Source organism: Salmo salar, chromosome 01, assembly GCF_965601325.2.
Source record: "Salmo salar chromosome 01, fSalSal1, whole genome shotgun sequence".
In the NCBI taxonomy this organism is placed as follows: Eukaryota; Metazoa; Chordata; class Actinopteri; order Salmoniformes; family Salmonidae; genus Salmo; species Salmo salar.
The window spans coordinates 82,023,208-82,038,051 of NC_138291.1; the positions used below are offsets into that span (position 1 = coordinate 82,023,208).

At 39.5% G+C, this 14,844-nt stretch overlaps 1 protein-coding gene across 1 annotated transcript in view; it reads left to right on the forward strand.

Annotated features, from left to right (window-relative positions):
• Window positions 1-14,844, forward strand: part of tspan15 (tetraspanin 15) — a 45,794-nt gene that overhangs the window by 7,572 nt on the left and 23,378 nt on the right. The window contains exons 2-3 of the mRNA XM_014213536.3: window positions 8,889-9,074; window positions 11,229-11,303. Coding sequence (XP_014069011.1) covers window positions 8,889-9,074; window positions 11,229-11,303 — 261 coding nt within the window. The remainder of the gene's footprint in view (window positions 1-8,888; window positions 9,075-11,228; window positions 11,304-14,844) is intronic.

Consider the following 14,844-nt stretch of genomic DNA (forward strand, 5'->3'; position numbering starts at 1 on the left):
AGTTGTCCTGTCCCCTTAGCAGAAAAACACCCCCAAAGCATAATGTTTCCACCTCCATGTTTGACGGTGGGGATGGTGTTCTTGGGGGGTCATAGGCAGCATTCCTCCTCCTCCAAACACGGCAAGTTGAGTTGATGCCAAAGAGCTCCATTTTGGTCTCATCTGACCACAACACTTTCACTAGTTGTCCACTGAATCGTTCAGATGTTCATTGGCAAACTTCAGACGGGCATGTATATGTGCTTTATTGAGCAGGGGGACCTTACGGGCGCTGCAGGATTTCAGTCCTTCACGGCATAGTGTGTTACCAATTGTTTTCTTGGTGACTATGGTCCCAGCTTCCTTGAGATCATTGACCAAGATCCTCCCGTGTAGTTCTGGGCTGATTCCTCACCGTTCTCATGATCATTGCAACTCCACGAGGTGATATCTTGCATGGAGCCCCAGGCCGAGGGAGATTTACAGTTCTTTTGTGTTTCTTCCATTTGCGAATAATTGCACCAACTGTTGTCACCTTCTCACCAAGCTGCTTGGCGATGGTCTTGTAGCCCATTCCAGCCTTGTGTAGGTCTACAATCTTGTCACTGACATCCTTGGAGAGCTCTTTGGTCTTGGCCATGGTGGAGAGTTTGGAATCTGATTGATTGCTTCTGTGGACAGATGTCTTTTATACAGGTAACAAACTGAGATTAGGAGCACTCCCTTTAAGAGTGTGCTCCTAATCTCAGCTCGTTACCTGTATAAAAGACACCTGGAAGCCAGAAATATTTCTGATTGAGAGGGGGTCAAATACTTATTTCCCTCATTAAAATGCAACTCAATTTCTAACATTTTTGACATGTGTTTTTCTGGATGTTTTTGTTGTTATTCTGTCTTTCACTGTTCAAATAAACCTACCATTAAAATTATAGACTGATCATTTCTTTGTCAGTGGGCAAACGTACAAAATCAGCAGGGGATCAAATACTTTTTTCCCTCACTGTAACTGGGCTTAATGTTTCAAACAACAGGAAATTGTGGGAGCCAATGATTTACCACAGGTGCTGACTGAAACAACATATTGAGGAACAGGACTCTGGATTATAAGTGCCCAAATTTTATTAGAATAATATACTTATTTTAAATGTCCTATTTTTCTCCCTCCACTATTTACTGTCAATTAAATGTAGCACTATCAGGGTGTAAACAAAGGTATGGTAGGCCCACTGTTTCAGCCTCTTTTTTTTTACTGTTGTTTTTATTCAGTGTCTCATCGGAAATTAAACTTGCTGAGTCTGCAAGCCAGGCGGGTATTCCTGTATTTGTCGACTGCAACAGCTTTTGACATGTTAGCCTATGATCTGAGTGCATTTGGTTCTCTGAGAACCATTGTCACTTTTGTCTCAAGTGTATGTTTTTGCTATTTTCAACCTCCGCTTTCTTTCAATCAAGAAATACACTTTTGATGTTCTACTGATTAGACTATGTCATGAAATATTGGTTCTCTTATCAATCTTGGTTCAGGAAGTCTTTACTCTGTCTTCAAGCAACTATCACAGACTTTGATGCTCAAACTTGGCAGGTTGTTCCAAGCCAACATCTCTTGTTACCAATCTCGGTTCAAAGAGTTGATTGAAGACCGAGCAAACACTATCACAGGCTTTGCTATCACTGATACTTTTTAAAGAGATTTTGGCTTGGAACAACCTGCCAAGTTTATGTTGCCAAAGTTAAGCAAGTTGGTTGGAAATATCTTTTGATTTATTGTACGCAGTAGATTATATTTTCAACAAATCAAATGGTTGTACTTTGTTTAACAAAATTACTCAGAGGGATTGTATTCAGTGATGGATTCACCCATTGTTGTGCTTTTGAGTGTTTGGAAAATTGTTTTAAAGCATATTTCACGCTTGAAGTTTTAACCTCTCACTGTTTTTGCATTTGCATTCCTGGAGATCTACCAACAAACTTATAACTGTACTGGTCTCAGACTTGCAGTTGAAGTCAGACGTTTACATACACTTAGGTTGGAGTCATTAAAACTTGTTTTTCAACCACTCCACAAATTTCTTGTTAACAAACTATAGTTGTGGAAGGTTTCTACTTTGTGCATGACACAGGTAATTTTTCCAACAATTGTTTACAGACAGATTATTTCACTTAATTCACTGTATCACAATTCCAGTGGGTCAGAAGTTTACACACACTAAGTTGACTGTGCCTTTAAACAGCTTGGAAAATTCAAGAAAATGATGTCATGGCTTTAGAAGCTTCTGATAGGCTAATTGACATTTTTAGTCAATTGGAGGTGTACCTGTGGATGTATTTCAAGGCCTACCTTCAAACTCAGTGCCTCTTTGCATACTCTTTGTCATACCGCTCAGGAAGGAGACGCATTCTGTCTCCTAGAGATGAACATACTTTGGTGCGAAAAGTGCAAATCAATCCCAGAACAACAACAAAGGACCTTGTGAAGATGCTGGAGGAAACGGGTACAAAAGTATCTATATCCATAGTAAAACGAGTCCTATATCGACATATCCTGAAAGGCCGCTCAGCAAGGAAGAAGCCACTGCTCCAAAACCGCCATAAAAAAGCCAGACTATGGCTTGCAACTGCACATGGGGACAAAGATTGTACTTTTTGAAGAAATGTCCTCTGGTCTGATGATACAAAAATAGAACTGTTTGGCCATAATGACCATCGTTATGTTTGGAGAAAAAAGGGGGAGGCTTGCAAGCAGAAGAACACCATCCCAACCGTGAAGCACGAGGGTGGCAGCATCATGTTGGGGGGGGGGGGTGCTTTGCTGCAGGAGGGACTGGTGCACTTCACAAAATAGATGGCATCGTGACAAAGAAAATATTATGTGGATATATTGGAGCAACATCTCAAGAAATCAGTCAGGAAGTAAAGCTTGGTCTTCCAAATGGACAATGACCCCAAGCATACTTCCAAAGTTGTACAAAATGGCTAAAGGACCACAAAGTCAAGGTATTGGAGTGGCCATCACAAAGTCCTGACCTCATCCTATAGAAAATTTGTGGGCAGAGCTGAAAAAGCATATGCGAACAAAGAGGCCTACAAACCTGACTCAGTTACATCAGCTCTGTCGGGAGGAATGGGCCAAAATTCACCCAACTTATTGTGGGAAGCTTGTGGAAGGCTACCTGAAACGTTTGACCCAAGTTAAACAATGTAAAGGCAATGCTACCAACTACTAATTGAGTGTATGTAAACTTCTGACCCACTGGGAATGTGATGAAAGAAATAAAAGCTGAAATAAATCATTCTCTTAGCTATTATTCTGACATTTCACATTCTTAAAATAAAGTGGTGATCCTAACTGACCTAAAACATTTTTTTATTTTTTACTAATATTAAGTGTCTGGAATTGTGAAAAACTGAGTTTTTAAATGTATTTGGCTAAGGTGTATGTAAACTTCTGACTTCAACTGTAAGTGAAGTGTCTCCCTTGAAGCTCATAATGTTCTTGTACAGCAGGGCATTGTGGGCTTGTTAAGGCCAGGAACAGCGGTGTTATGATTCTCGCTGCTCCTTAACAAAAGCACATCCACCAGGGAACAGGCAGTCAGTCACATGTTAGAAGCCATCATTGTGAACATAAACAAAAGGCTGCATGTACCTCCCACATTGGTGAGAAAATAAGCTGTTGGATTTCTGTCAGGGAGATGTATGACCGTCCGCTGGCTCTAAGGTATAGGTTTATTCACAAGGCACCGGAGTGTGTGCATGAATAGTGGCAGGTAGGGTTGTACTGCATTTGTATAGACTTTAAAAAAAAATAATAATTATAGATACATGCTGCATTCCAGCTTTATAGGTAAAAAAAAAAAACTTTCATTGTTTGCTGCTTCCAATAAGTTGATGCAGATATCGAGTACTTTGCCATAGGGAAGAATTGTGAAATAGTCAGACCACGAAATCAGTCTGATGAATGTGCACTACTGCAGGTTGTTGAGAATCCACAGAGTCATGTCAATGTGCTTGCCAGATCCTTGCAATGTCTGGATCCCCTCAGCAATACCAGATAGGTGTTAGTTTATGCACTACATGGTATTGTTTTTATAAAACAGACAGTATCTGCTGAACTACTGTACTTGAATATAGTCATTTTTTTATTCATTTGAATATTGTCATCGGTATTTTACATGTGACCCAGAATACTGTATTAAATAATTGAAAAGGTGAATGCCTTTTGTGCAGGTTTTTCATTTAAGGATTTGACATGCTTATCTGAGCCACATGCGAGTCCACATGTAATTTAACGTTACAGTACCGGCCACTGGTTGCAGTGGAAATACGATAAATATACAACAGTAAGTTACTGTATTTTTACTGCTGAATTTCCTGTAATTTTAAGATGCACTACCAAAACCTGATTGCAGTGAAAATACAGTAAATGTACAACAAGTAACTGTATTTTAAGTTTACGGTGTTATTGCCGTAAAAGGACAGTATGCTGCTGTATTTTGATTACTTGGGACTCAACCTCACATGGAATTTAAACTCCCAGCATCTTGTTTGCCAGCAACCTGACTTTCCAAAGAGCACTATTTTCATTTCATCCAACAAATTTAAACACCTGCAGTTTGCTAAACGGTATTGGCACTTGGATGAGAACCGGTGCTATGGTCAGATGACCTGAAAAGAGCTCTTTAGCAACACACACCAGTGGTGGGTTTGGTATCAAAATAAGGATGCCTAAGCAGAAAATAACCCCATACATACTGTAAAGGAATCTTTGATGATATGGGGCTATTTTGCTTCCGCTGGTCCTGGGGGACCTTGTCAAGATCAACACATCATAAACTTGACCAAGTACCAGGATGTTTTAGCCAAAAACCTGGTTGCCTCTGCCAGGAAGCTGAAACTTGGTCACAAATGGAACTTCCAGCAAGACAACAACCCCAACCACACATCAAAATATGAATTAACCATAAAATCTAAATTTTGCAATGGTCGTCTTGAATTAAACCCCATTGAAACTCTGTGGAAAAGATTCTGTATGGAAAAATGGTCCAAGATCCCTCCCAATGTCATCTCCAATCTCATAAAACATTTCAGAAAAAGGCTCAGTGCCGTTATCCTCGGAAGGTGAGGTATTAAAAACAGAGGAGACATTGATTTTAACTAGTCTTTTAGAAACATTTTTAAATAACTTGTTAAACATATCTTTCTCTGAGAAATTGTATTAGTACAACAGAACCTAATAAAAAAAAAATTGGCATACAATATAGCTCAGTTTTTGTATTTTATACAGTCTTTTTTGCTCATCTTTATCAAGGGTGCCAATAATTTTGGACTTGACTGTTTGTAGATGAGTTTGCCTAGCAACCACAGCTCCCTCCATTTGGACTGGTATCAAGCGATCAAAAAGCCTTGTAATTTCCTGTGTAGGCATACCGTATCAGTCACAGTTCAGAACACAGTGCCGCCTCATAGCTGCTTGGTGTCTCTTTTAATTACAAATCCACCTGTGACATCAGAACAGTCAGTCACGATCTCAGAGCCAATTCTTTTTGCAATAAAAACCTCTGTCAGAGCTGTGCACAATAGGTTTCCTTGAACTACTCCCAAAGCCAGAAATCTCTGCATTGGTGTTTGAAGAGAAAATCAAATTGGCCCTGAAGCGGGGAAAGCTGTCCAATCAGCTGCCTGTGGCACACCTGGGGAGACAGGCATTCATAGACCTAGAGTCACTGATTAGTTGTCACAGGTATAGGATGTAATGCACACCAGAGAATGTGTACTTTTGTAATAAACCAGCATTACATACTGGTTCATTAGTGCTGGAGGGGTTAATTCTCCCATTATCGTTACCTCACATTCACTTTTCAACCAACGTCTGTGAACAGTGAAGTAAGCTGAAGAGGGCAGTTTGAGTTTCTGCGTTTGCATTCATGTGTTATAAGTGATTTTAATTGTCTTTACTTTTAAAGAGGGAGCCCTTCTCAATGCTGTAATTACTTTGATACTTAGAGTAAAATATGGATTGCTAATGCTTAGCAAACTAATCAGCTAATTGAAATGGCAATGGACTGCCAATTAACTTAATCGTAGGGCTGTGACAATACCAGAATCGCAAAAATTTTTCAAAGGCAAAAATGAAAACACAAACCGTTGTAGGCATGATTACCAACAATGACGACACTGCCTACAAGGTGGAGGTGAGGGCCTGGCTGACTGGTGCAAGGAAAATAACCTCTCCTTCAACAAAACAAAGGAGCTGTTCATGGATTTAAGGAGACAGCAGAGATAGCATGCCCCCATTCACATCTACTGGGCTGCAGTAGTGTGTGAAAAGCTTCAAGTTCTTCAGGGTGCACATCACTGACAACCTGAAATGGTCCATCCATACAGACAGTGTGGTGAAGAAGGGACAGAAAAACCTCTTCAACCTCATTCTGAAGACCCCTGCTTGACCCCTAACACCCTCACAAACGTCTACAGATACACCATTTGAGAGTATCCTATGTATTTATATTCCGGACTCTGACATTGCTCATTCTGATATTTCTTACATTGGATTCGGAAAGTATTCAGACCCCTTGACTTTTTCCACATTTTGTTACTTTACAGCCTTATTCTAAAATTGATTACATTTGTTTTCCCCCTCATCAATCTACACACAATACCCCTCAACTAATCGGTGCCCCCGCACATTGACTCTGTACCAGTACCAGTACCTTTATATAGTCTCACTATTGTTATTTTACTGCTGCTCTTTAATTAGTTGTTACTTTTATTTCTTATCTGTATTTTTTTTAACTGCATTGACTAATAACATTTGATTAGATAATGACAAAGCGTAAACAAGTTTAGACATTTTTGCAACAAAAAAAGAACCAATTTGCATAAGTATTCAGACCCTTTTCTCAGTACTTTGTTGAAGCACCTTTGGCAGCAATCACAGCATCGAGTCTTCTTGGGTATGACGCTACAAGCTTGGCACACCTCTATTTGGAGAGTTTCTCCCATTTATTCTCTGCAGAACCTCTCAATCTCTGTCCGGTGGGTTGGGGAGAGTTGCTGCACAGCTATTTTTAGGTCTCTCCAGAGATGTCGGGTTCAAGTCCGGGCTCTGGCTGGGCCACTCAAGGACATTCAGAGACTTGTCCCGAAGCCACTCCTGCATTGTCTTAGCTATGTACTTAGGGTTGTTGTCCTGTTAGAAGGTTAACCTTCGCCACTGTCTGAGGCCCTGAGCAGGTTTTCATCAAGGATCTCTGTACTTTGCTCCGTAATTTTTTTCCCCCTCGATCATGACTTGTCTCCCAGTCCCTGCCGCTGAAAAACATCCCCACAGCATGATGCTGCCACCACCATGCTTCACCGTAGGGATGGTGTCAGGTTTCCTCCAGGCGTGACACTTGGCATTCAGGCCAAAGAGTTAAATCTTGGTTTCATCAGACCAGAGAATCTTGTTTTCTCATGGTCTGAGAGTCCTTTAGGTGCCTTTTGGCAAACTCCAAGCGGGTAGTCATGTGCCTTATTACTGAGGAGTGGCTTCCGTCTGGCCACTATCATAAAGGCCTAATTGTTGGAGTGCTGCAGAGATGGTTGTCCTTCTGGAAGGTTCTCCCATCTCCACGGAACTCTGGAGCTCTGTCAGTGACCATCGGGTTCTTGGTCACCTCCCTGTTCTTGGGAACCTTCAATAATGCCGACATTTTCTGGTACCATTCCCCAGATCTGTGCTTCGACACAATCCTGTCTTAGAGCTCTACGGACAATTCCTTTGGCTTAGTTTTTTTCTCTGACATGCACTGTCAACTGTGGACCTTATATAGACAGATGTGTGCCTTTCCAAATCATGTCCAATCAATTGCATTTACCAAAGGTGAAACATCTCAAGGATGATCAATGGAAACAGGATCCACCTGAGCTCAATTTTGAGTGACATAGCAAAGGGTCTGAATACTTATGTAAATAAGGTATTTCTGTTTTATTTTTAATACATTTGCAAATATGTAAAAAAAAAAAAAAAAAAAAATGTTTTTGCTTTGTCATTATGGGAAAGGGTATTGTTTTGTAGATTGAGGATTTTTTTATTTAATACATTTTAGAATAAGGCTGTAATGTAACAAAGTATGGAAAATGTCAAGGGGTCTGAATACTTTCCATTGCACTGTCATTCTTTTTTTGATTTGTAAGTGTTGTGGTGTTTTGTATTGTTAGGTATACTGCACTGTTGGAGCTAGAAAAATAAGCATTTCGCTGCAGCTGCGATTAACATCTGCAAATGTGTACGCGACCAATAACATTTGATTTGAATCTAGCAGTGTATCTAGCACAGATGTTATTTACATTTCAATGTTGATGAATTACCCTCAGCAGGGAACCATCCCACAAGGTACAAGCCTACTGAATCAATGTTGTTTACATGTCATTTCAACAACAAAAACTTAAATGTGATGCTGAATGAATGTGAAAAAGTGATTTTTAGATTTGCAAAAAATCATCAACATAAAGGGTTTTGGGGAAATTGTAACACCCCCCCCCCCCCCCCCCCGACTTTAAACCTAAATCCAATGTTTCAAATGGTTGTTGATTTCACATTTGAAATCATGTTAGTTGACAACTCAATCTATGTAAATCAAAAATAGACATTGAACTGATGTCTTTGCCCAGTGGGATTAAAGTTTGTGATCATAATGAATTCGATTTCTGTGGTCCTTCATTAACTATTTACAGAAAATATTAATTCATCTATAAGCATTAAATTAACATGAAACCATTTACATAGATAAAGCTCTGTTTTCTGATTTGACATTGCATTTTATAGGTAACCACTCAGTATAGGTAACCACTTAGTATACTATAGGTAACCACTCTTAGCCCCTATACTTAATTCTCATCTCCATGTCTGTCTCTATTTCTGGTAGCTGATTGGGGGGTTCATCCTAGCCATCGGTATCTATGCGGAGGTGGAGCGGCAGCGCTACAAAACCCTGGAGGGGGTGTTCCTGGCCCCCTCGATCATCCTGATCGTCCTGGGGGTGATGATGTTCATTGTCTCCTTCATTGGCGTGTTGGCCTCCCTCAGGGACAACCTGATGCTCCTCAAAGTGGTGAGTACTAGGCCTACACAATTAAATACAACACTGTGATATAGGCTTGAGGTTCACCACTCACCAGACCTGGGTCAAATACATATCTCAAATATTTTTATGTATTTAATATGCACTTGATTTACCTTGGGCTTTATCGTTTTGGGACTAAATCATTGGTACAATTGTACCACTAAATTCAAGGACATGGACCGTGTACAGTCCTTGAAACATATTTCTCTATTATAATTTCAGGTCTTCAGTGCTAGGTGCATGAGACAATGTAGCTCTCATGTCAGTATGCAAAATATGAACGCTAAACCATAAATGTTACCTGAAATATTTAGCATAGCATCAGTTGGTTGGGTTTCAGGTTGATTTGTCTGCAAGGTCCAACAGGGTAATTAAGACACAATTACTAATGAAAGTCCACTAGCTACATAATTATCATTGATTTATTAATTTGGCACAGTTTAGCCACCCGCATTGACAACATTTGAAATATGTAATCAGACTTTAGCAGGCCCTCATCCATCTTAGATATGACACATTGCTCTGATTAATTCATGACTGGAATAATATTAATCATATTTTGAGATGTTTGCGTCTACTTTTTAGTAGATGTATTGGTGCTTGTATTGGCTTGAGTTTGATTCCTTCTGAACGAATTACAGATTTTTGTCTTCTAAAAGCAAGGTATTTTTTTTGCCTAAACAAATTCTGCTATTTATTTCACTGGGGAAATACGTTTTGTAATGCTACTGTGCAGAAACTACAATACAGGCATTTTTAAATGGCTCCTGATATTCAAAGACATTAGGCATGCAATTGGCAACATCTTAGAACAGTGCCCCTTCAATTTCATCATGCAATGATCAATACGTTTGTTTTTCGTGTATGAGGGCACCACAAGTGTCCCCTATTCATTATAAAAAATGTTTTGCCTTAGCTGAACTGCTATCAAAATGTCAAAGAGCAGCAGCATTTAAGATGCTACAGCAAACATGTGGTTTTGTGGTTCACAAGATATGATCAAAGGAAAGCTAACCAGACAGATCCATTTACCTCTCTTGGGTAGGGGGCAGTATTTTGATGTCCGGATGAAAAGCGTGCCCAAAGTAAACTGCCTGTTACTCAGGCCCAGAAGCTAAGATGTGCATATAATTGGTAGATTTGGATAGAAAACACTCTAACGTTTCTAAAACTGTTAAAACTATGTCTGTGAGTATAACAGAACTGATATGGCAGGCGACACCTCGAGGACAAACCATCCCCCCCAAAAAACATCAGCCTACCACTATTTTCAATGGCTATCACTTTTATTATAAGGCCAAGTCCTCCCAGATTGCAGTTCCTAGGGCTTTCACTAGATGTCACCAGTCTTTAGAAAGAGTTTCAGGCTGGTTTTTGGAAAAATGAGCCAGAAATTGTAGTTTTTCTAGGTGGCTCCCATTTTGGCTGTAGTGTTTCCAAGCGTGTGGAAAAGAGCGCGTTCTTTGGTATTTTTCTCCAGTAAAGACCATAACGATTCTCTGTCTTAAATTGTATTGTTTATTTACATGTTAGGGTACCTAAGGTTTGAGTATAAATGTTGTTTGACTTGTTTGGAAAAGTTTATTAGTGACGTTTGGGATTCATTTTGTATGCATTTTGATGGAGGGAAACTGGGTGGATTATTGACTGAAGCGCGCCAGCTAAACTGAGTTTTAATGGATATAAAGAAGGACATTATAGAACAAAAGGACCATTTGTGATGAAACTGGGACCTTTTGGAGTGCCAACAGAAGAAGATCATCAAAGGTAAGACATTTTTATATCGCTATTTCTGACTTTCGTGTCGCACCTGCCTGGTTGAAATATGTTTTTCATGTGTTTGTATGCGGGGCGCTGTCCTCAGATAATCGCATGGTTTGCTTTTGCTGTAAAGCCTTTTTGAAATATGACACAGCGGCTAGATTAACTTGAAGTTAAGCTTTATTTTGATGTATTACACTTGTGATTTTATGAAAGTTACATTTTTATAATACTGTAGTTTGAATTTCGCGCTCTGTAATTTCACCGGATGTTGACCAGGTGGGACGCTACCGTCCCACCTGCCCATAAGAAGTTTTAAACTGTTTTTATAAATAAAAATATTCTGTGTATTAACCTTGTAAATGTGATTTTGTTTTTCAGTTTCTCTACACCCTGACAGTCTGTCTCATTCTGGAGCTCCTCGGTGGCATCCTGGCTCTGATCTTCAGGCATCAGGTACCGTAAACCCATTACTTAGCCATTATTAAACTCATAATCATTGAGAGAAAGCCAATCTTTATATACACAAAAGGGACTCATGCCACCTCTTATTGGATACATTTACCTTGGCTTGTGCAAGTAGAAAGCTAACAAGTTTATGAAACGGTGTACGTTACAATAAGTCAACATAGTGGGACTAAATCAATTGTGTTATCAGGCAAGGATATTAACTGTTCTTTTCACCGTTCTCGGGGTATTTCAGATTGGCCCTTGTGGTTTCCATATACGAATTTTCCAATGTATTGTCTGACATTCCATTCCCGTTATGTTTTGAAATTTGTGAAAAGATTTTTGGCCGGATAAAATTGACAAACTTGCAAAGAGGGAAAGATGAAGGAGGACTATCCGTACCAAACTTTAAATTATATTTACAGTGTTAGCAGTTGTTATTCTTTAATAACACAGACCCCAAAGCAAATCAGGGGGAGGAAAATAGGTTTATTTAAAGAGGATAAATCATAGATGTTATGCTGAGGGGTAGATGGTCGTTCCTTCCCTGTCCTCAGTGATTCTCTCCTCCAGTGAACAAAGGGACAGGATATAGTTTATAACCTAGCCCTAGCCTGTGGTTGGCCAGTTAGAAGTCCTTGCAATAAAACTGGGCCAATGGCCAAATAACAAGTATCTTATTTCAGGCTCACTGTATAGACAAATTCCTCCCATGTCTCTGACCCATTGCTCATTAATCCCCTATTACAGAAAAACACTTTCCATTGATTGTTAGTACTTTATTGACTTCTCGTCCTCTGTCTCTCATACTCTGTCTCTGTGTTGTGTATTTATCTTCAAAATATTCTTATACTCCCCCTAGACCATTTTATATATATATATATATATATTTAAAATGTATTTTTAGAAAAATTGAAAACGTGAAAAAATAGACAGTATAAAAAACATTAACAGTAAGCATAAAATCATTCACATTAAACACCATGCATTTCTATAAAACACAAAGGGCATATTGTACTTGCTGTTACAATAATACATAGATTTCAAACAAAGAAAATAAGTATTAACATGTGTAATGATGATGTCCCTTACGATTCCTACCACATCCTGTATTAGGAGGAAACTCACAAAAAATGTTTTGTCTACAAGACAATAATATTAATTCGTCCTATTGGCAAGGTAATCATTCACCAAGTCATTTAAAAGTGACCAGCTCTTCCACACTGGTATCAGTCCCACATAGATAATTTTGTCAGAACATCATTTATAATAGTTATGTTCAGACAGTCTGCCGGTAATGAGGAATTCTTCTTCCGTTGCACTTCACCGGTGATCTTCTATCGTTTCAGGTACAGTCCATGGTTCAAGGGATATTGCTGCAGCTTCAGACGATAGATTCTCATAACCTGTAAACGAAGGAAACAAAAAGTGAAAGTAACATGTCCTGGTTTCAGGAGAAATGTACATTTCACATAGATTTCCCTAAGTAAGCATGTCTATATATATATATATATATATATGAGTGGCCATTTTTCAACATTTTCCTGAAAAAAAAAAACAAACAAAAAAATGATAATAATAAAAAAATATATATATTTTATTATTTTTTTTATTTTTTTTTCCAGGAAAATGTTGGACATTTCACCTAGATATCCTTAATATAATGACTGCGGTGTACAACACAGAAGCTTATCAGGTTCTGATCGTCTGATCTTTTTTTTTACCATCACCCACTGTCCTTGTACTACGTCATGTCCCCCCTCGGGACTTATTCCCCACGCCTCTTTTACTTGTCTTTCTGCTTCCCCTACTGCATTAGAGAGTTGTATGCAATAGTTAAGCATTGTGTCACTCATGAAGTAAACATCTGCTTTTCTCAAATCTAACGTGCCTGGTAGGGACATGGGTTGACCTGTGACGACCTCAAACAGACTCAACCCTGTGGTTTTATTATGTGTTGCTCGTATACTACATAATACCGTAGGCAATGCATCTTTGAAATTCTCTTTCCAAACTCGATTTGTGCATTCTACCTGCCTACACGATTGAGAATGATAAGGGCATTGTAGTTGCCAGTCTATGTTCAGAAGTTGAGCTATCTCCTGACACACTTTTCCTGTGAAATGAGTGCCTTGGTTGGAATCTAATTGTTCTGGAAATCCCCATCTGGGATTGATTTCTCGAATCAGAATTTTAACTCTATTGTGCAGTTCCTTTCTTAGTAGGGTAGGCTTCAACACATCGTGAGAAACGATCAACAATGACCAGCACATCTTTGTGTCCTTTACATTTGGGCATTGTGATGTAATCAAGCTGTAGATGTCTGAAGGGTCCTGGTGGAGCAGGTGCTTGTCGTGTCTGTACTTTCACTCGTCCCTTGGTGTTGTTTTCCATACAAATATTGCAATTCGCCATAACAGCCTCAGCCTCTTTCTGCACACCATGATTCCACCATTTGCCCACAAAACGATAAACTATCTTGTCCACACCAATGTGTCTCAAAGAGTGGATCTGTGTCACCAAGTAGGGTAAGAGTGCATTTGGCGCTATACATCCCAGGTTGTATTTCCACACACCTTCTTGATTGAGTTTGCATCCTGCAGCCATCCTTTCCCACACTTCATCTTTTGGTGCACTGCCTTGCATATCTCTAATGTATTGCAATGTATCCAAGGTGTATCTCCTAATCAGTTTAGGAGACAGAGGTGTTCTCTTGGCAGCCGCTTTGGCAGCTCTGTCAGATGAATCTTAATAAACCCATCAAAGAGCTGATCCAAAACCAACTCACAGCAGTCGTTCAAGTAATGTGGTATCTGGAGGAAGCATCAGAGTAGCTGGATTACATGTTGTGCCACATTGTATGATGCCGTTAGGAGCCTCCACTACTTTAGTAGCGGCCATAGCTTCTTTGCTAGCACCAGCATTGTCTTTGGGGACCCTGCTTCTCCTGGCCATTCCTCATAAGAACACGTTTTCTTTTCTGACATTCTCGTTGCCAGTGGCTCTCCATCCATCAGCCACATTTTGTTCTTCACCACCCACAGCTCTATAAACCTTTTTCTTCAAGAACACCATGTTCACGGTTGTTCAAAACAAAAGCTTTTAGCTGTAACCCATCATAAGGATGTAGATTGTGGAGTTTCTTATAACGCTTCAAATGGTCCCATGTTTTCATACCCACTTCTCATGAATGTTTCAACATTTTTGACCATTCATCCAACTGTTTTGGAGATGCTGATTTGTGTGTGATTACTGTCACTAGAGGTTTATCTTTAATACCTTTTACAGCCTGTGTTCTGGATGGACTAAAACATCGTTCGTCACTGCTGTCAGTATCTGTTCACTCAAAGCTAAGCAGTGCTGATTAGATGCTTGAAACCTGATCTGCCTTGTGCAATTCAGAGTGGGGGTAGATTGAGGGAACAAAGGATCCACTTGTTGGAGCCATGTCTGTTTTTACGACCCTTGCCTGTAATTGTTGAATTTCTTCTTCCAAGGTTTTGATCTGTTCACCAAGAGCTTTCAAACTTTCTTTATCTCCAATGTG